The 19,827-nt window shown below is 56.0% G+C and overlaps 1 protein-coding gene across 4 annotated transcripts in view; it reads left to right on the top strand.

Annotated features, from left to right (window-relative positions):
- FRMPD3 (FERM and PDZ domain containing 3) overlaps positions 1-19,827 on the top strand; it is a 58,290-nt gene that overhangs the window by 10,332 nt on the left and 28,131 nt on the right. For 2 of the 4 annotated variants that reach the window (XM_039378120.1, XM_027725096.2), the window contains exons 2-3: positions 19,297-19,459; positions 19,697-19,799. In XM_039378120.1, the coding sequence (XP_039234054.1) occupies positions 19,309-19,459; positions 19,697-19,799 (254 nt within the window). In that variant the 5' untranslated portion in view covers positions 19,297-19,308. Of the gene's footprint in view, positions 1-19,296; positions 19,460-19,654; positions 19,800-19,827 lie in introns of those variants that run through there. The other 2 variants (XM_027725101.2, XM_027725108.2) reach the window with 1 other exon arrangement.

The following is a 19,827-nucleotide window of genomic DNA, read 5'->3' as shown; positions in this document are numbered from 1 at the left end:
GGGCTGCCTCGGAGCACAGGATCCCACATGCCAGGACAGCCAGGACACCAGGAGCAGGTGAGCTGTTCATCTGCTGCAGTCCAGCATCTCCTCTGGTGCTGCAGGGGCGACTTTGCAAAGTCTGGGTCCTCACCTGCCCTGGAGGAGATGCTTCACCCCTTCTGACCAGACAGTGCTGGCAGTGGAGGGTGTCACCGGTGCTGCCCATGGAAACACTCTCCCTGGGGACTTGTTCCTGCCGCTGGCTGCGGGAGGGGATGCTGGGACCAGCACAGCAGTGCCTGTGCTATCATAAATCTGCCTGGCATCAATGCAGAGAGCGTTCCCGCTGACTTATGGCTTCTGTGCTCTGTGAGGGTAGGAAATAGCGTGGCTGGCTCTGCTGGCATTTTCTGCGTCATGAGCTGTCCTTCCTCCCTGCGCGACGTCAGTGAGGCACCCTGAGTGACTGCTGCCAGGCAGGTGAGCGTGCTAAGGGCTGGGAGGGTGTGCTGGCAGCTCAGACCCATGGGAAGGTCTGGTGGCTCCAGCAACGTTGTGAGAGCCAGAAGTATCAGATCAGCTGTTGCTGTTAGACCCACCTTGCACTGGGGAAAATGTGGTGGCCCGGTGTGCAATGGTGCCACCCCTGCTGTGCATCCTGATGGCCCTTGTCTCTTGTGTGTGTTACCCTCCGTCCTTCCAAATCGGCACCTGGTCCTTCCAAAGCTGAAATGGCTCTCGGGGTCCTCTGCCACCACAAAGGATGGCACTGTGTTCTCAGCAGTGGGGTAGCCATTCTCACCCCTGTGGCTGTGGCACCAGCTCTGCACCCCACTCGAGGGCTTGGGGCTGCAAAACTGACCCACCATGGCAGTGAAGGAAGCAGAAGGAAGCCCGGAGCAGCTGAGCACAGCCAGGGCTGTGCAGCAGTGGGTGGCACACTGAGCCCTGCTCCTCTTGAACCAGTAACATCAGGGAACACCATTGCTTCTGTGCCAGGGAACATGTGCTGAGGCAGGACAGTCCCTACCTGTTGAAATGAGACTCATGGACTCCCCTTGAGCCCTCCCCTAACCAACCTCGTGGCTGCTGCTGTCCCAGCCCATCCTGAGTATCCCACAGAGGTTTTTTCCCCAAAGCCATGCTGCTGTTGCCTCTCTCCACACCTCAGCTCTATGCGAAGCCAACTCTGGAAGTCCAGCCCGTCCCACCACAGTAGCAAGTGCCAGCCTGGGAGCACTCCTGGGGGACTGGGGAGCAGTGGGATACCCTGCTCTGTTCTTGGCAACACCTCAGCCTCTTCTCTGCACACTGGGTCTCACTGGCCAAGTGCCTCCTGCTTCTGTGCCTCGGTTTCCTCTTGCAAGGGGAGTGATAGTAACATCTCTGAAGTGCTTTGGGAGGAAAGGGAAATGCCTCATGCCATCTCCATCCCTGATGTGATGGTCAGTGGGCTGTGGTGGCCTCCTACAGCCCCTGTGCCCAGGGAGGCCCCTCTCTGCCTCTCGGCACTTTAAATAGATGTGATGCAGCTCTGGGCTAAATGAATTTTCTCCACGGCTCTTTTCTTTCCTGCTCAGAATTCAGGGAGCATCATTTTGGTAACCAAGGTATTTGCATAATCTGTGTTTTGTGGTAATTGCTCCCTTTCAGAAGAGGTGCTTATCATCCCATCGGTTTTGGAGGAGCTTGTGCTATCTTTGAGGCCGGGTGAGGAGGAGGTCCCCAGAGAGGGATGACTGGCCTGCTGCCCTGTATCCTGGGGGATGCCTCCCCCAGGGTGAGGAGGCTCAGGAGAGTCTTTTGCCCACGAGCTTCTGCACTCTCAGTGATGTCCTGCTGCAGGTCCCTTCCTGCCCCCGTGCCTCAGTTTCCCCTTAGTCCCAAAGTCTCTGAGCTGGGGCAGAGGATGCCTCCATGCAGTGGGACACAGGGTCTCCGTCTCTGCAAGAGCCACTTTCCCAGGGCTGCTCCCTCTCTCCCTGATGCCACGACACGGAAAAGCAGCCACTGGGAATTGCTTTGCAGTGCTTCAGCAGCTCCACCAGCGCAGTGGAGTGGGGTGGGAGGCGTGGGGCTGCTGTCCAGCTGCAGGAGATGCTGCTCCAGGGGGGAGAGCCTGGCTTTCTGCCCTGTGCCCAGCCCCCGGGGGAGTGGGGGGTCCTGGGGGGCGAGTGGTAGCCAGTGCCTGGCATGCCAGCAAGACACCCTCGCCCTCCCAGCAGCGTGACTCACTCCCTGAGTGGCAGCTCCCACTCGGCAGCGTTTCCAAGAGACGGAGGAGATGTCTCTGATGGCAGTGGCTTGGACGGGGAGCCCAGGACCCTGTCCTCGGGGCCTGAGTGGGCTGTGTGCTCCCTCCCTGCCAAGGAGAGCCGGGAAGCAGCTGCCTGGGGCAGGACCCCTGCACCTGAGGGGCAAACTGGCCAGCCTTCCTTGGAACAAAAAGAAGCAAAGCCTGGTCTTTCCCAGAGTTGGCAAAGGTTGGAAAGGCCGTGAGGAGGACAGCTGGGTGCTGGCTGGAATGTGGCAGTGAGCAAGGGAAATGCCCAGCTCTGAGTGCTCAGCCATCCACAGTCCTGGAGAAGGAGAGGCAGGCAGCCAGCTCTCTGCAGGCTTGCAAGATGGCTCTCAGGTTTGCTGCCATTCAGCTTATTTTGGTATTGAATTACTTCTGTGTCTTGCTCTTGCAAAGCCCATGTGTGCTGTCCACAGGTCCTGAGTGCCCATGGGTCTGGGACAGGCAGTGATACAGGAACCAGCCTGGCCCGTGGAGCAAAGGTTAAACCATCCCTGTGCTCTCTGGCTGCAAGAGGAAAAACAGCGTGTCCTGTTCCTGTGCTGGGGCAGCGTTGGTGCTGCCTGACCTGACTGCTAAGCAGGGGTTGAGGTTTCTTGCAGCACTGATCTCAGTGCTCGCTGTCCCTTCTCTGTCCCTGCTCCCAGTGGGGCTCTGCCGTGCAAACTCGGCTTCTCTTTTTTGCCTGCTCCATCCTCCGTGCCTTGCTTCTGTGCTGCCATCAGCCAGAGAGCACAGGCTGCTCCTGCCCTAGCACAGACCATTTCTCCAGCTCTGTCAAGTCTCAATTTATCTGTATAAAATTTCATGCCATTTATCGTCTTAAAAAGCTGGCAGGTAATTCTGTAATCACCATCCCTGCCATGGTGCTGGCCTCTCCTCTCTCCCTGCTAGTTGGATATCCTCTTCAGGATTTAATCCCCTGGGAGTTTACACTGTCTTTGCAATCCTCAAGGAATAGCCTCTCTGGGAAGCCTTTAATTCCTTCCCATTAGCAGAATGCCCAATTAACAACCCCATATGGCTTCTCTCCTGGTCCTTTCCCCATGGAAGTGGTCTGTCAGGTCCTGGCTGCATGAGGCTTGTGGGTTTGTGGTCCATGTCCTCTCCCCAGGCAGTCCAGCCCGGGGCTCACTGAGCCTGGAGCACTGGGATGCTTCAGCAGTATTTGCCCCACACCCTGCAGACCCCCTCTCTTTGAATCCTTCCAGGGGGAGGTAGGGCTTCAAAATGCTTTTCACCCAACACCTCTCCTCAGAGACCCCATGGACCCCACAGACCCCGGGGAGATTTCTCTCTGTGGCCCCCTGGAAGGCAGCTTGTTACCCTCTGAGGAGCAGTGTGGGTGGTGGGATGCAGGAGGCTGCACCGGAGCATCTCCCAGGCTGTGGGTTCTCGGTGGCAGAGAGAGGATCCGTTCTTCTAGGATAGAGGACACTTTGAAGCACTTCAGTGCTCGGTTGGTTTTTGTGTTTTGCCTTTTTTTTTTTCTTTTTTCTCCTCTCTTTAATGGGAATTGTATTCCGTGCATGGAGCAGCTGGTAATTCTTCCTCTGGCTGCTGCCACGTCACCTTTGAGCAACTCTCGTGAGACTCCTCTTTTCACTGGCTGTGCAGACAACTCGAGCAGAAGAGCCTTGGGTCTGCTCCTGCTGTAACCCTACTGATTAGAGAGACATTTTTCAGGAGGCATTCAATACCTGGTCCTGCCTGGGGTGGAGAGAAAAGACTTTGGGAGCTGCATCCCCACCCTGTTAGCTGTGGGTGTGCACATGGTGGTTTGTATGATCACAGCCAGCACAGCACAGCGTGTGCCTCACTCGTGTAACAGCAATAGAACACTGATTTAATTTATTTTTATTTATTTAAAAAGGTGCTTTCCTCAGTCAGAATCCTCTAGTCGCAGAGGGGACCCAGGTCTGAGCTGGGGAAGGGAAGAGAGTGTTCCCCAGAGACCAGGGACCATCCTGTAGGTTCATCCAGGAAGGAGGAAAGGTGGTAGGAGAGAAGCTGGATGCTCCAGTCTCAGCTCCCATCCCTTGGCTCTGTAAAAGGAAGATGCTGGGTTTGCTTTGTCTCAGCTCCTCAGAGGAGATCTGTTTATGGCAGTGCCTTCCCTTGCTACCTGTTCAGCAGGATAAGATCCAAGTTAGATTGTCTCTGCTGACGCTGGTACTAATGACTTGCCTGTGTTTACCTGCCCCTGGCAGTATTCTTGCAAATGAGGTGTCAGCAGGGATGCTGGCTGTTCCAGCCGCTGCATGTGGGTTTTACAGGACCAATAAAGCAAGGCTGGGGCGTGTGGCCAGGGGGAATCATGCTGGCACCCATCCAGAGAGTCAGTGGCACGTGGGGAAGTTTGAGATGACAGCGTCTCATCACTTGCTTCTTTACCTGGCTCTTGTTCAGCAGAGGGTCCTTGTGGAATGGCTTGAGTTCAGGTGTGCTAACCACAGCTCCTGCAGTCTCCTCTGCTGATGAGGTAGCAGCTTCTTACCCAAGGTCCAGCACAGGCTGCTTTCCCAGGAATGGCCCTGCTTGGCATGGAGAGCAAAGGCCGGGTGTAACACCTGTGGGTGTCACAACCCCTGTGTGATTTGGCTGCAGAGCCTTGCCCCTGCCTGTGAAGGAGCAGATAAGTCTCTGATCTCCCAGTCTTGCATAATGTAAGCAATGCCTCCAGCCACACCTCCAACAGGACTGGGAAGCACATCTCAGTCACCAACACCGTGCCTCTGCCTTGGTGGCCCCAGGCACAATTTGGAAACTGCCCCAAACCCTGAGCCTCGTGTTGCCTGTAGCCCCCGAAATACCTTGACCACTCTGCAGCAGCAGCAGGACTGATGGGGCTGTAAGAAGGTGACCAGGGGCTTGGGAGCATCTCATCTCTGTCCTGCAAATTTTTGGTACCGCCTGTCATTGCCACAACAGTGCAGGGTAATCCATCCCCAGGTGTGAACTGGCTCAGAGCCATTCTGCCAGGAGATCTGCTCCTCCTTCCTCTGCCGTGGGCGCTGGTGCCAGGATTTGCAGAGGCTCTTGGTCAGAGGGTTTTGTCTCTCCTCCTTTTTAATTGCAACAAAGATAATTGGTTTTGTGGTTGAGCAGGGGAAGCCCATGAGCTTCCTCCCCAGTGCCCATGCAGCTCCCTGCCAACAAGCTGAGTGCTGAGAGGGTGCTGGAGCATCCCAGTGTGGGAGCTGAAAGCCCAACCTGTCTCTCCTCACCCCAGGAGCCCCAGCTTTCCCAAGTGGATGTCCATCCTAGCCCCAGGACAAAGCTTGTAGCTCCCGTCTCCCAGTGACAACGAGCTGCCAGCTGCCAGGAGGCAGCTGAGAGCATTTGATTGTTGTTGTTATCGCTTTGATTACCTTTTTTATAGGCTAGCAGAAGGATTTTAATCTGGACATTGAAGCAGGAAATGGAGGAAGCTGTGCCTGGAGCTTGCCGAGGAGGCAGCAGGAGCTGGTGGCTCCTTGTCCACCAAAGGAGGTGATTTTGATGCTGTTGGCCAATCACCTCCAAAATCTGGGAGGTGATTTTGATGCTGTTGGCCAAAACGAGAGTATTGGTTAGAGGCGTTCCTGGCCCAGTGTTGCAGGACTGCAGCTGCCTCTTGTGTTATCCACAACCCAGCTGGTGCCCAAGCAGCTTAACCCCGGCCTCGCAGCTGCCCAGGGCCAGTCGCTGCCTCGAAGCGTCGATGAGAGCAGGCGAAGGAAGGGGAGGCGAAATCCTGAGGCCAAGTTCAGCTCTCTCTCCCACTTCTTGTGACTCAGGACAAAGTCATCTGACGCGTTCCCACCAGCGGCTACGAACTGTCATTCTCCAGAAGCGCCAAGGTGACAGCTGTGGAGACCACGGGCGGTGGTTCCGTGTGCAGACGAGGAGCAGTGTCGGTCCTGGCTCTGCGAGGCTCTCTGCATGGGAATGTGGTGCTGTGAACAGGCAGGGTGGGCAAGGGGAGCCACTGCTGCTGTGCCAGCTTTGCTGCCTCTCCCCTGAAGCTCCTCCAAGACTCCACCGCTGCCTGGCAGAGGGTTCAACCCGAAATGGGCTTGCTCCAGTCCCCCTTGGTGAAGGCAAAGTAGTGGTGGTGTAGGCAGATCTGTTTGCTTCATGCTGCAGCAGCTCAAGATAGCACATGGCAAGGGAGGGGATGGCGGTGGGGAGTTGGGGCTGTGTCAGGGGACTCAGCCAGCCCCACCAGGACTGGCATGGGGAGGTGTCTTGCCCCATGCCAAGCTCTCCCTGCCACCACCAGCTCCCTTACTGGGGATGTGTTCCTGGAGAGCTGTTGCAGTGTGGATGTGAGTTGGCCCAGGCCTGTAGCATGGTGTCTCCATCCCTCCCCCTGCCATACCCATAACCCAGGCCCCCCATGCCTGCCCCACTCCTGGTGCTCAAGTGGCAGCCAGGTGGTTGTTTCAGCCTGATCCCACCAGTCTATCAAAGGCCATGGCCAGCGGGCCATGGGTGTCCTGCTGCAGGACAAGATACACAAGGAGCCAGGTGACAAAAGCAGTGGCTGGCACCCCTTGACCAGGGGACTGCCCGGAGAGGTCCCAGAGTGGAGGCAACACTCCCACACACAGGGGCTGTGGGTGCTGTGCCACAGCCCCGTGGTGGTGGTGTGGGTTGCAGGGCGCTGTGCAGTAAACGTGTCGCAGCTAATGCTGTGTGACAGTTTGACACGTCCTCCTGGGACAGCTGGAGCTGACATGCCATCTAAGAGCTGTCACTCCCTGGCTTCCGCACCACGGCGTTTATCGTAAGCAGGGTAACGCTTTCCCCGGGTGTTTGGGGAGGGAGAAGGGCTGTGGGTTTATTTACGTGTCCTCAGGAAGATGATCAGCCCCGTGTCAGTTGGCACTGGGCTGTATCACCCAGAGAGGTGGAGCCGACTGGGGGGAGGGCGGAGAAGAGCCCAAAGAAAGTGATGCCAAGCACCTCCCTTAGAAGATTCTGGCACGAGCCGAGCGTTGCCTCCCACCCCATGTGGGGGTTTGCACCCACCTGGGCAAGCTGTGGCATACAGTTGCTCACAGTGCCTTGGCTGGGGAGCCAAGGGGGTGGCTCAGGCTCCCTGGGGCTGGGGTAGCCACTGACCCCTTGCGGATGCTCATGTGGTGCTCACCCAGACAAGGCACTTGAGGAAGCTCCTGCCCAGCCCCACAGTTAACCCTGGAGCTGGATGTGGCATTTCACAAGTAAAATGCAGGAGCAGAAGGATATAATGCTGCCTTTTCCAGCCCCCTGAGCTTGACCCAGGATGTCAACAGTGTCCTGTATGGACCACTGTCCCCCTGGCAGGAACTTGGGGGCACTTGGTGTCCTTGAACCAGCCCTGGGAGATGCTTGCAATCCTGTACCTCCCATTTCTCTGCTCTGCCTGCTGCTTTTGATGCTTTTCAAGAACAGTGAGGCTCAGGGTGCTCAAACCCTTTCTCTCAGAGAGAAACAAAGGAGGGAACACGGACGGTGAAGCAGAATTACCGGTGTGTCTGGAGAGGCAGGGAGCTGGAACAAGACAGGCTCTGACAGCTGCTTTCAGGAGGTCTGTGAGAGACCAAGCAACGTGTCAGCCATGCACAGCTTGTCCTGTACAGCATCAGCCCCAGTTTTGCCTGGCTGCCTTTGGCATGATCAGCCTGTCCATGTACCAAGAGCTGCTTGGCTTTACCTGTCCTGGCTGTGAAAAGCATTTGGAGTGAGTGCTGGGGTGACAGCCGTGGGCTGCTCCTTTGTGGGACAATGGCTGAGCAGTGGGGATGTGCCAGTCCTGGCAGTGGGGATGGGAAGCAGCATGTGTTTCCAGGCTGAGTCATGCTGAGGATTGTGTCTTGTTCCTTGTTAGGAGTCCAGTTAGAATATTCACTTGGCAGAAATCAGCTCATCCTCCGTCTCTCCCCGCCCGTGTGTCTGTCCATCCATCCCCCCTCTCCCCACCTCCTTCACGTAGCAGCAGAGTAGCATCTGTAGGGAAAAAAAAAATTTAAATCTCTACCTGGAAGATTTGAGTTGCTCTGCAGGGCTGTAGGGTCAGGACAGCAAACGCTGGTGCTTGCTATGCGAAGCACGAGCCTGTGTGCCGGGCAAGGGGGCACTTAATCAGCTGCAGCTGCCAGGCTTGACTTTGCACTGGGGTGGGGACTTGCCTCCGTGGGAGGGGGGAGATGTTGTCACCAGGTCCAGAAGGCATGGCAGGCAAAAGGGGGAGATCGAGACACACTGAGCTCCTGTGTGGGACTTGCTGTCCCCCATGCCAGCCAGGCAGTGGGAGCTGTGGAGGGGACAGGGCACCTGCACTGCTCTGTCCCCCCCTCACTGAGTTGCCTTTGCTCAGCTGCTCTGTGTCTAGGTTATTTTAGCTTTGATTCAGCTCTGAAATTGCCTTGGCTGAAACTCTGTCTCTATTGTTTTCAGTCTGCAGAAGCATCATTGAACGTGTCAAAAAGATAAATTGGAGAGAAGGAGAGGGAAAAAAAAGAAAGAGTGCAGTGCAGTTGGTGGGAGAGCCATGCTGGTTGTGGTCTCCCTGACCAGCTGGCTGCTCCAAGCCCACTCTCCCCTTCCAGAGGCAGCTCCCTCCCTGCAGCCCTGTCCCCTTCTCTGCAGGGCTGAGACGCCCTTCCAGACACCCTCCTTAACTTCTGCAGGAGGGCTTTTCCCCCTCGGCAAAGCTCATTTAGGCTTAGCGTGAGCCTGGTCCAGGAGCACCAGGAGCACAGGCTCTCCAAGACCTGCTCTCTGTCTCTGCCCTGGCTGTGGATGGTGAGCTGGTCCCTGCAGTCCAGCTGGGACACCGTAGCAGGGCTCTGGAGACGATCAAAAAAGAGGGAGGAGGGAGTGAGACAAACCCAAGCAGGACGGACAGCAAGAGCGGTCCTGGCTCTGGATGGGGGCTCAGAGCAGAGCTGTGTGTGTCCCCCAGGCTTTCACTCACTAGTGGGCTTGTGCATGTCTCGGGGTACAGCACCCCAAAACATCTGGTCTGTGGTCCGTGGAGCTGGGGGAGGTGTGTGCAGCACAGATTTGCATAGGTTGGCTTGGGCTCCAGCCCAGGCTCTCTTAGGAGTTCAGGGGGCCCCTGTTCCAACAGTTTGAAGAGGGCTCAGGCATCCCTGGAAGGATCATGCCTGAGGGATGAGGTTTGGGGTTTACCTGTCCATTTGAGGTGTCAGTGGGTGCTGTCCAAGGGCTCCTGGAGCCCGTGCTGGAGCTGTGGCATTGAACAGCGAGGGGCAGGTTGCTGTGTAACACCTTCACCGTTGCTAATTGCCTCTGGGAGGGAGGAGGAGGCACTGGCCCTCCCCAGTTTGGCTCCTGGGAAAGGTGCTGGCAGTGAGTTATGGAAGGTTACAGAAGTGGTTGTTGCTGCTGCTGAGGACACTGGGGCAAATTAGTAGCCTGTTAAATAAAATGTCAGCCAGAAATGGATGAGAACTGGCATTGCTTTTTCCACTTGCACTTAACAGAATTAATTTCCTTGTGCGTGGTTTATTTGCATATTCAAAATAGGCCATGGTGGAGGGGCTCTCCTGCTGAACCCACTGACACCAAGGGCTAAATTGTGTAAATTCCGTTATCCAAATGCTCCTCTCAATGACTGGAATGATGTAAGGACATAATCCATTGCCAGAGGAGATGGGTTTTCAGAGCCTAAGCCCCTTTATTTCTGTAAATGATGTCAACTCGCACGTGAGAAATGAGGCTGAGGATTGCCATCAAGCTCCAAGCTGGGTCCGATGCCAGGGCAGGTGAAACCATTCCCTTCCCCAGTTGCCTTTCACACCTGAAATGGGGAAGATCAATCTGTGTGAAAACTTCAGGAGGCAGATACTGAGTGGGTTCGATTAGAGAAAACTGGTTTCAAATGGAGGCTGATTTGCATGGGCTGATCAAGCTCATTACTACAGCAGGAACTCAGAAAATCATCAGATTCTTATGCAGCAGGAGTGCTGAGGTCTGCTGCTATGAAGCCTGGTGTGTAATGTTTGACAGAATGGCCGTGCCTTCAGCAGCAGCCACAGCAGCATCTCCACGCAGGACGTGGCCGGTGTGCTGGCTCTGGTTGAGGTGGTCACTGCTGGTACCACCAGCAGCCTGAGCTGTCGCTCCCTCTCTTTTGGCAGGGGAGGCAAACTCACGACATCAATATTTATAAGTCATCTAGTCCCTGTCGGAGTGTTTCTCTCCGTTACGGATGCTTCCAAAATGCCTTGGTGTGTGCAGTGCTGCAGCCCTGCGGAGCAGCGCCCGTGGTGTGGGCACCCACGCAGCACATGGGGAGTGAGCACCTTGCTCTTGCTGGTGATCTGGTCCCATCTGGTACCCCAAGGGGGACCAAAGGGCTGCTCTGGCATCTGCGCCCCTTCTTCTGCCACAGCCTGGTGAGTGTGACCTCGGGTGCTGGCTGGGAGCTCTGGTGGGGGGGTTGTGTGCCAGTGGGCGAGTGGCCTGCTGGGGGACCAGCACGGAGTTGTGCCATGGGCAGGCAGTCCCTTGGGCATTCCCAACACCCCTGCCTCTGTCCCACGGGGGGGGCAGTGTGTGCACGCATCCCACAGGGACCCCGGGTGCCTGTGTGCCATGGGGGCCCATCCATGTGTGCATCCCGAGGGGACCTTGGGTGTGCGTGTCAGACTCTGCTGCCATAGGAGCAGCTCTGTGAGCCCCTGTCCCTTTCTAACTGAAAGAGGGTAGGTTTAGATTAGATACTAGGAAACAATACTGTGAGGGTGATGAAGCACTGGCACGGGTTGCTCAGAGAAGCTGTGGGTGCCCCATCCCTGGAGGTGTCCAAGGCCAGGCTGGATGGAGCTCTGAGGAACCTGTTCAAGTGGAAGGTGTTCCTACCTATGGCAGGGGGATCGGAATGGGATGATCTTTGAGGTCCCTTCCAACTCGGGCCATTCTGTGATTCTGTGACTCTATTCCTGCACCGTTTCCCCAGATAAGCACCTTCAGGTGCCCCGTGGGCGAAGAGGCACGTGGCTGGTGAGATGCACATCTCCTGTCAACAAACAGGTGCTATGTTCTGAGGCTTCTTCTTCAGTACAACATTAGTACACACACGTGTAGGAAACAGAGTAAGCGTGGGCAGGTGTGGCTCTAAATATAGGCCTGGCTACCTGGGAAGTAACGCTGTCCTCACTCGCTGCTGCTTTCAGAGTCCCCTCGTCACCCTGCACCCCCCGGGGCACACTGGCACAGGCAGCAGAGCTGGGAGCTGATTATGAAGAGATTATAAAGTATAAACTAAGACTCTCTGCTAGAAATGCCGGCAGCCCCAGGCTGAAAGCGTCACACTCAAAGGCTCCCCTGCTCCTTTGCATTTTCTTTTTTTAGTGTTTTTGCTTTTATCTGTCACCAGCTCAAGAGCTGTACTGAGCCTTGGAGCATGGAGAGGGGTCCTAGAAAAGGCAAGGATAGAGGGGGATCCTGTGAGGTTGTGTTTGTCACCTTCCATAAGCAAGTTCCTATGAAGCTCAGTAGCTGGTGACAGCATTGGGGGCTTGGTGGGACAGTCCCTGCTGCCACGGAGGAAGCTTGTGGGCCAGCTCTGTCATGGCTTGGGGGACTGTCTCACCAGTGTTGTGCTACCAGAAATGCTCCAGCATTTGCCACCTGTATGTCAGGGTGAGCTCTCCCCCTGGCCAGGCTGGCAGGGCAGGGCTGTGGATTGCTGGAGCTGCTGGGTGAGCTCACTGAGTCTGACCCAGCTCCCTCTGCACCCGGGGGCTGTCACGCAGCCGTCTGGGCTGGGGATGTTGTTATCACTCCTGCTGTCCTGCCTCCTGCTTCGGCATCCCTTCCCCCAGGCCCCTTCCCAGCCCTGCTCTGTGCTGTGCTGGTGGAGATAGCAGTCCAAGTCATCGGCTGAGGAAATTGCTCTCTGTAAATCCAGAGTGAAAGTCCTGGTATTCCTGAAGGCCCAAAGGAAAGTGCTTGATTGGATTTTCAAGCTTCTTTGCCAGCTGTGGGAGAGGGGAGCTTGACAGCCTCCCTGAATCTTCCTTACTGCTGCCTGGGAGGGGATGCAGGCTGTGCCCTCTTGCTAATGGAATGTAAAGGATGTGTAAATCTCCCCCCTTATTTAACTCCTCTCTGAATTTTATATACAGGAATAAATTCCTCCTCCTGAAAATCCTTTGGAGCAAGGTGGGCCTCAGGTGCCCAGGCAAGTGTGGGGGGAGCTCCTGCTGCCTCACTGCCAGAGAGGGGCTGCCGTGTTGTGCCATGCAGCAGCCAGAACCTGTCCCCAAGGAACATGAGGCTCTGGGGACACACTGTGTGCACTTGGGGTCTCTTGCAGGAAAGGCTCAGCTTGGGTCCAAGCTGCCTGTGCCAACAGGAGAGGGGCAGGAGCACCTGGGGCTGGCACCCATTGCCTGGTGTAAGCCCCCTGCTCCCCACGGGGCAGAGGCTGTTTGTCTCCAGTACCACCAGAAAGCAAAGTTAATACAACACAGTTGAAACTGGGGAAGGCAGGAGCTGAGTGGTGCAATCAGCAGCAGTTACAGAGTGGCAGAGCGTGGCCAGGCTGTGGTGGGGAGCTGGTATCACTCCTAGCCCCCCGTCATGCAGCTGAAGTGTCACACAAATAAGGGAGAAAAGTGCTGCAAATTTTATTCTGTTGCTCCTTATCTCTGATTAATCCTCTTACGTGTTCATCTCCTTTTAGCCCAGTGTTCACTGTCTGTTTAATGTATTCCTATAGTCCTGGCAGAGATAAAATTCCTTCTGAATTTGTAACGTCTTCCCCAGCCCTGCCCTTGGCTGGGCAAGGGGGGCTCCACTGGACCACCATGGAGGAGAGGACCAAGGTAACAGTGCCCCTGGTCACCACAGCAGATGGTACTAGAGTAGGGGCTGGAGACCAGTTTCTCTCAGGCCCTGGATTAGTGCTCAGCTGCTTGGGCATCCCCAAATGGAATGAAAAATACCCTAAAAAATCATCCCACGGTGTGGCTTTGCAGCCCATGCTCAGGGCATGTGCTCAATGCACTAGAGAGGAGACGAGCTTTCCTCTCCACATCTCTCTCTCATTGCAGGCAGATTGGTTGGAGCACTGTGAGGGAGGCCCTGCCTGTCTCAAGTTCCTCTCCTCTGGCCCAGGCTCTCCAGCTCTGCTCAGCTTTGCCAGCAGCCCCAGGGCAATGGCTCCTCTGCTGAGTGAGCCCAGCCTTCTGGGCCTGACCCTGTTGCTAAAAGATTTTGCTTTGATCCTCTTCTCGGCAAGGTGCCTCTCCAGCTGGGGAGAACAAAAATCCCTTAAACAGCCAAAAATCATAGGGAATATTGGAGGAGAACATTTTTTACCTGGGTGGGAGCCCCTGGTAAAAACATTTTGCACTGAGAACAGAATGGTGTTTGTAACAGGGTGGAGACTTGCACAAATAAGGGAACCCACTGCCTTTGGGGGGCATTCAGGCAGATTGCACAGCACCCCAGCCTGTCCCCAGTTTGTGTGAACGTGGCCAGGCTGTGGATGTGGACAACCTGGAGGTTGTCACTGTCTCACACTCAGCATCCTTCACTCCCACAGGTACCCAGTGCCCTGTGGCACCACTGCTTAGTGCCTGCCCTGGAGCCTGAGGGCCTCCTGAAGGCAGCCAGGGGCACATTTGGGTGTGTGCACCCCGGGCAGCCCACGCACGGGGGGTATGTGCCCTATCACTGTGCCAGCAGGGTGGGCTCAGGTCCTCTCTCCTGCTGAGTATTGAGGGAGAGGGCTCATTCCAGTCAGACTCTTTTTGGTGTAAATTCTCTCAGGATTTGGCAAGCTATAGCATGGGAGCTGTGGAGGCCTCTGGCTCCAGAAATTGCTTTTCAAACCCAGTGGAATTTACAGCCTCCCCAGCATCCTGCAGCAGCAAGCTCCTGGGATTAATTGGCTCCTGGGTGGCGAAGTCCTGCCTTTTCCATGTGTCAAACCTCCTTCCACAGGTGCCCTCCAGTTCTCGTGCAGTGCCAGACTCCCTGCCCAGTATCAGGCTGGATTTAGGGGCCCCATCACAGTCCCTCTTCTCCTTTCTAGCCTGGAGAACCCAAGTCTTACCTGTGGAAGACAATGTTTGTGAGTGTTTGCCTGTGGAAGGTGCGATACAGGCTGAGATTCAGGTTCTCAGTGGTGCATCTGATTGTGCCTCACAGGGCTTGTTTCAGGACAGTCTCTCCCTGTGCAGAAGCTGCTGCATTTGTTGACCTGAGCATGTCTGGAGGTTGGGGTGCAGGGTCTTTGTTAGCCACGTTCACACTGTATTTTCTGTAATAAGCAACATTGCTTTGAGGATGGCCCCTCTCACCCCCTGAGCACCAGGTCGAGCTGGCTCCACTCCTGGCCAGGGAGGACTGAGCCCATCTCTGCCACAGTCCCAGGACCTGGGATTCCCAGCTAGCCCCCATTCCTCCTGGCTGCTCTGCCTGTGTTTGGCTGAAGTGCCAGGACCCTTTAAAAGGCTGCAGGCTGAGCGGCAGAGCTGCAGCTGCTGCCCGGAGCCAGGCTGCGGCTCCTGCTTCCTTATTTACAGCTGCCTTTGGCCACTCACGAGCTTCTCCAGCAGCTCAGCCCTGGCAGTGCCGGGGGACGCTGGTCACCGTCTGCTTGTCCCTGCACTGAGGGCCAGGAGTGTTTGTGCCCTGGGAGGGGTGCCATCTGGCACCTGACCTTTGTACCAGCAGCGTACCTGGCTCACCTTCCAGCTCAGGACAGAGCCAGCACCAATGGTAAAGCTAATCCTTTTGAGCAGCTCTGCTGATTTTTAAATTGACTCCCGATATTGACAGCAAGTCCAAGCTGGGGCCCAGGGGGTAGGGTCGTGGGCCATATGGCAGAGCTTGTACGCAGGCTGCGGTTCTTCAGGCTGGGGCCATGAAGGACTTCAGCTGTGAAGGTCTGAGTCATTCTTCTGCCTTTAATGTTGGTCTGAGCCAGGCTGGCACCCCTCAGCCCAGCCCTCCTCACTCCAGTCAGCTGTTAAACACTGCCAGAGCAGGGGCAGCCGTTACCAGACTGCCAAGCTCTGTGTGCACTGCGTGTCCAAGCAGCTTTGCAGTGCTCTGGAAGTACAGCATCTGTTTGCCCTTGCTGGGAACGTCTGACACATTAACATGGGCCAAATGGCATCTTCCAAGGTGACCAGATGCTTGCTGGGTGCAGATACAGGGCTGATGGAGCAGGGATGTGTGTTGTGGTGGGTCCTGTGCCAGCCAGCTTTTCCCACTCTGCTTTTGCCCCTGCTGTTGGTCCCCACGCGCCCCGGCAGCCCCACGGGCTCCATCTGAGATGGAGACCAGGGTACGAGGCTGGAGCTGCCATATGTTCCACATAAAAACACTTCTTGGCCCATTCCCCAGCATTTCCTGCCGCTGCCACACGTGCTCCAGATCCCACATGCCTCGCAAGCCATTCACCAACTGCAGCCTGGCAGATGGAGGAGCTGGGCATGGTTTTGCAGCAGGAGAGGCTCTGTTTGTTCTTGGGTTGTTCACGGCAGCAGAGGAAGGGGGAGGAGAGCTGGCACCCACCCCTGCAAACTGCCCCTCTGCAGAAGGAGCAAGACATTCCATATCCAGTCTCCATCCTGGAGCTCAGCCCCAAGCCCTTCTTCAGCCGCAGGGAGTGTTTTCACCTGGTGCCATCCTGGTTGAAGGCGGTTGGAAATGAGTGTCTGGGTAGATGGAGACCATCATTCCTCATGGGCAGGTGGTACTGGTTTGTTTTGGTGGCAGATGGCCAGTCAGCACTAAAAGCAAAGGGAGAAAACCAGTTCTCAGAGGAAGCAGAAATTTATTGCAGTAGGAAATTAAAAATGAGCATGTCAGCTTTTGGAGTAACTCCCGCTCTGCCTTTTTCTGTCTGAGGGGGATGAGGACACCTGGTTCAGCCCTGCTCTGTGGCATGGAGGTCTGAAGGTGCTCAGGAAGCTGAAGGCACATCCCTTGGTGGTGTATAATGATGGGGAGTGACTGGATAGAGATGATGTCTCTCTTACCTTGTGTGGCAGAGCGTGACCAGATCAGTGTCTGAGCTCTGAGTACAGAAGATGAGTGCCCAAGCCTCAGGAGAGGGATATCTTCATGCCATGTCAGTCGAGACACCATGAAGAGCCAGGGGCAGACATCCTCCCACAGGGGCATGTCTGTGGTGGTCTCCTGCTGCTGACAGGCACAGGGGGCTTTCTCTTGGAGAGTCCTTTTACTTTGTGCTATTTTCCACTGACTTTGTGCCTTGGTGGTGTTGTGCAAGGGAGAGTTACCTGCTGCTGCTGGTTTTCTCTGACCTCTTGCTCTGGTCCAGGGTGAGCTCACATTGTGCCCCAAGCCCAGCGTGGGAGAGCTGCTGCAGGAAGGAAGTTCAGAGCCACAGCCTGGGGAAGGCATGTTGTACCTGCTGCTGAACACATTACTGCTTCTCCAGGAGTGGATAAGTCCTGCTTACGAGGACACTCGTCCTCTTTTATTTAATTTCCTCGTAATGCTTCTGCAGCGTCAAAGTCTTATCAGGAGAGGAGCAGCTTAAGAGCCTGGTAAAGGAGTTTTTATTGTCAGTATCCATCTCTTTATTCCCCTCTTCCCTTTGACGCTGGATGGCAGACTGGTTGTGGCTGAAATGAGGTGTGCTTTCTTTTCCTTTTGTCTGTTTAAGCTGCAAAGGTTTCCTGGCTAACCTTTTCTGATGGTAACTGGGCTGTGTGAGAGGCTGCTGTCCCTGGTCCTTGGGCGGTCATCGGTGGTGGCTCGGCTGCGGGTTCCGTGGGGAGGAGTGAGGGTGAGACCGACCCCCAGACTGCACACAAAAGGACAGATCTGGGGACTGCAGCAGGTCTGACTGGGCAGCTCTGGTCTGGGACTTGTCGTCCACTTTGCTGTGGCTTGGTGAGCAAACCCCTGCCTCTGTTTCCCCAGAGCAGTCGCACTGAGCTCAGCCACACCTCTGAGTCATTCCAGTGCTTTGAGCCCTGCCGTTCATCCTCCTGTCCATGTGCTGCAGGGGCTTGTGGATGTGGAGGCTGGAATTGCTGTGAGCAGTGCAGGGGGGATGGAAACAGAAGTGTCCCCTGGGAAGCCAGCAGCTCAGGGACTGCTGCCTAGTGGCAGCCAGCTCCATCCCCGCACATTCCAGGTGTTCCTGTCGGCCACACCAGGCCTGTGGAGATGCAGTGCTACATTCAGTCCCCTTTTCAGCTGCACACAATGGCTTTAGATAATGTTTGTTCGAGAAAATTGGTTGAATAGTGTGATTGTTGTTGTTGTTACTGTTGTTCTTTTCAATGCTCATGGGAGTAGCAGAGCAGCTAATGAGGCAGCACAGAGATGGTCACAGGGGAGAGGGTCTCGTCTGTGCTTCCCCACAGCTGCACTCCCCTGGTGATGGAGCTGGTTCTGCTCCTGCTGGGGCTGCTGATGGGTCCCCTGCCCCAGGAGATGCCCGCACCCTTCTTCTCCTTAGCAGTTCCCCTCCCCAGGTCTCACTGTTTTGCTTTACCAGCCATAGAGCTGCATGAGAGAGGGGAAAGTCATGGGTACCTGTCCAGCTGGGCACTGGGAATGGGTCACAGTGGACCTGGCTGTGGTGACACCCCATCACCACAGAGCACAGCTCACCCAGGGCCAGCGCTGTATCCCTGACACTGGGCAGAGGCACCTGGTGCTCAGAGCTCTCCTGGGCTCCTGTAGGACACATGGCAGCAGGGCCAGAGCCAGGCTCTCTCTTACAGGATTTTGAGTAGGTCACCGTCATTAGGTTTGAAAAAAGATGTTGGAATTTTTTCCCAGTGTCGCTCCCCTACCCCCCCGTCTGTTTCTTCTTAATTTCCAAGTTGTAATCTTGTTAAACTAAGACAGTCAGCTGGGGATCAGGCTTGGCACAGGGCTGTCTTTGCTGGCAGTGATGTCCTCAAGCCCAAAGCTGCGTGTGCTGGCGTGGAGCTGCCAGAAGCTCCCGTCCCCTTCCAGCCCCACGTGCCGTCCCCCTTGGCTCTGCAGCAGGTGTAAGGGCACTGGGAGCGGGTGGGGGTGTCAGAAATGCAGACAGATAGCATGAGATGGATGATGCATCAAATTCTAAACTGATAAGAGATGAAACAACTGGAGTGTCGTCAAAAGGCCGGGAAGGATCTTTTTTAAATAGACTAAATAGTCTGGACAGGCGCAGGCAATGAGCAGCACAGAAACAGCAGCGCGTTCATCACTTTGTTTTCCTGGCTGTGGCTGTGCCTGTTGCCATCTGTGCTGTGCTCTGTGGCCATCCCGATGGTGCTGGGATTGCTCCCTCATCGCAGGCTCACAGCCCTGCTGAGCAGCCTGGAGCCACGGCTGGCATTGCTCCGGGATGCCAAGGGCAGCTTTGACATGACCTTGCTCTGGGATGGGTGTTCCCACCTCGTTGTCAGTGCTTCAAGGAGTCCCTGGGCTGGCAGTGGAGACTCGGTTGAAGTGCCATGGCTGAGCCTGCCTTAATCCCAGTTTTTAGACTGGCTGAACTTCTTTCCACTTATCTCTAGTATTGTACAGCCATGTTACACAGCAGGAAAAAGCCAACACTTGAGTTTGCTATTAAACCTCTGCAGAGCGGCAGAGACAGCCCTCTTGTTGTGCCAAGGCCACTGTCTCCTCTGAACCCCACAGCAGTGCCATCCCTCAGGGAATGTCCAGAGCCACACCACCAGTAGTTTATCCCACACAGGTCTTCCATTTAATGAAGTGAAATGCTGAAGCAGAGATTAGACAGTGAGATGCTGGGAGTAGATGGTATGATTTACCCTTGGAGGACATCTCCATGAATGTCCCCTTGTCTGAGCTGCTGGCGCTGTGGCAAGGACAGGCACTGAGCAGTGCCACTCTGCACGGGAGGGCGGGGGCTGTGGATGTCCCAGGAAGCTGCTGGGACTGGTAGTGCTGGGGCAGGGTGCAGGTGGAGTGGGTGGTGCAGGTCGCAGGGGGCTCGGTGGGAGCGGGGAGAGCTGCCGTGGTGGGGCGCGTTTACAGCCTGTCCCTCTGCTCCACAGCGCAGCCATGTGATGCCGGAGGAGCGCGGTGGCGATGATATGGAATGTGGGCAGCTGCCTTCGGACACGCTCCGACAGGTGACGGTCCAGCGCCACCCCTTCTACGGATTCGGCTTTGTGGCTGGCAGCGAGAGGCCGGTGGTGGTGCGGTCGGTGGCAGCAGGTACGGAGGGGCTGGGGGCAATCCCCGGACACGGCCGTGGCGTGCCGGGAAGCACAGCGGCACCTTTCCCCGGCGGGACCCCTCCCTGTGCTCCTGTCCCCTCCTGTGGGCCTGCAGGGTGTGCTCCACGGCCACATACACGGGCAAATGCTTTGGGGATGCTTGGGACCCTCCTGCTTCCCCTCCACCCCGCAGCTCCGGGATGCCTGGATTGGCCCTGACCCTCTCTCCTGGCAGGCGGCCCCTCTGAGGATAAACTCCTGCCAGGAGACCAGATCTTGGCCATCAACGATGAGGATGTGAGTGAAGCCCCCAGAGAGAGATTCATCGAGCTTGTCAGGTGAGGACAACACTTGTCCCCCATCACC

This window comes from Pipra filicauda, unplaced genomic scaffold (genome assembly GCF_003945595.2).
Source record: "Pipra filicauda isolate LSUMZ 115617 unplaced genomic scaffold, ASM394559v2 scaffold9_size5747161_pilon, whole genome shotgun sequence".
Classification (NCBI taxonomy): domain Eukaryota; kingdom Metazoa; phylum Chordata; class Aves; order Passeriformes; family Pipridae; genus Pipra; species Pipra filicauda.
Note: the sequence above shows the minus strand (reverse complement) of the source record. Positions and strands in the feature narration are given on the sequence as shown.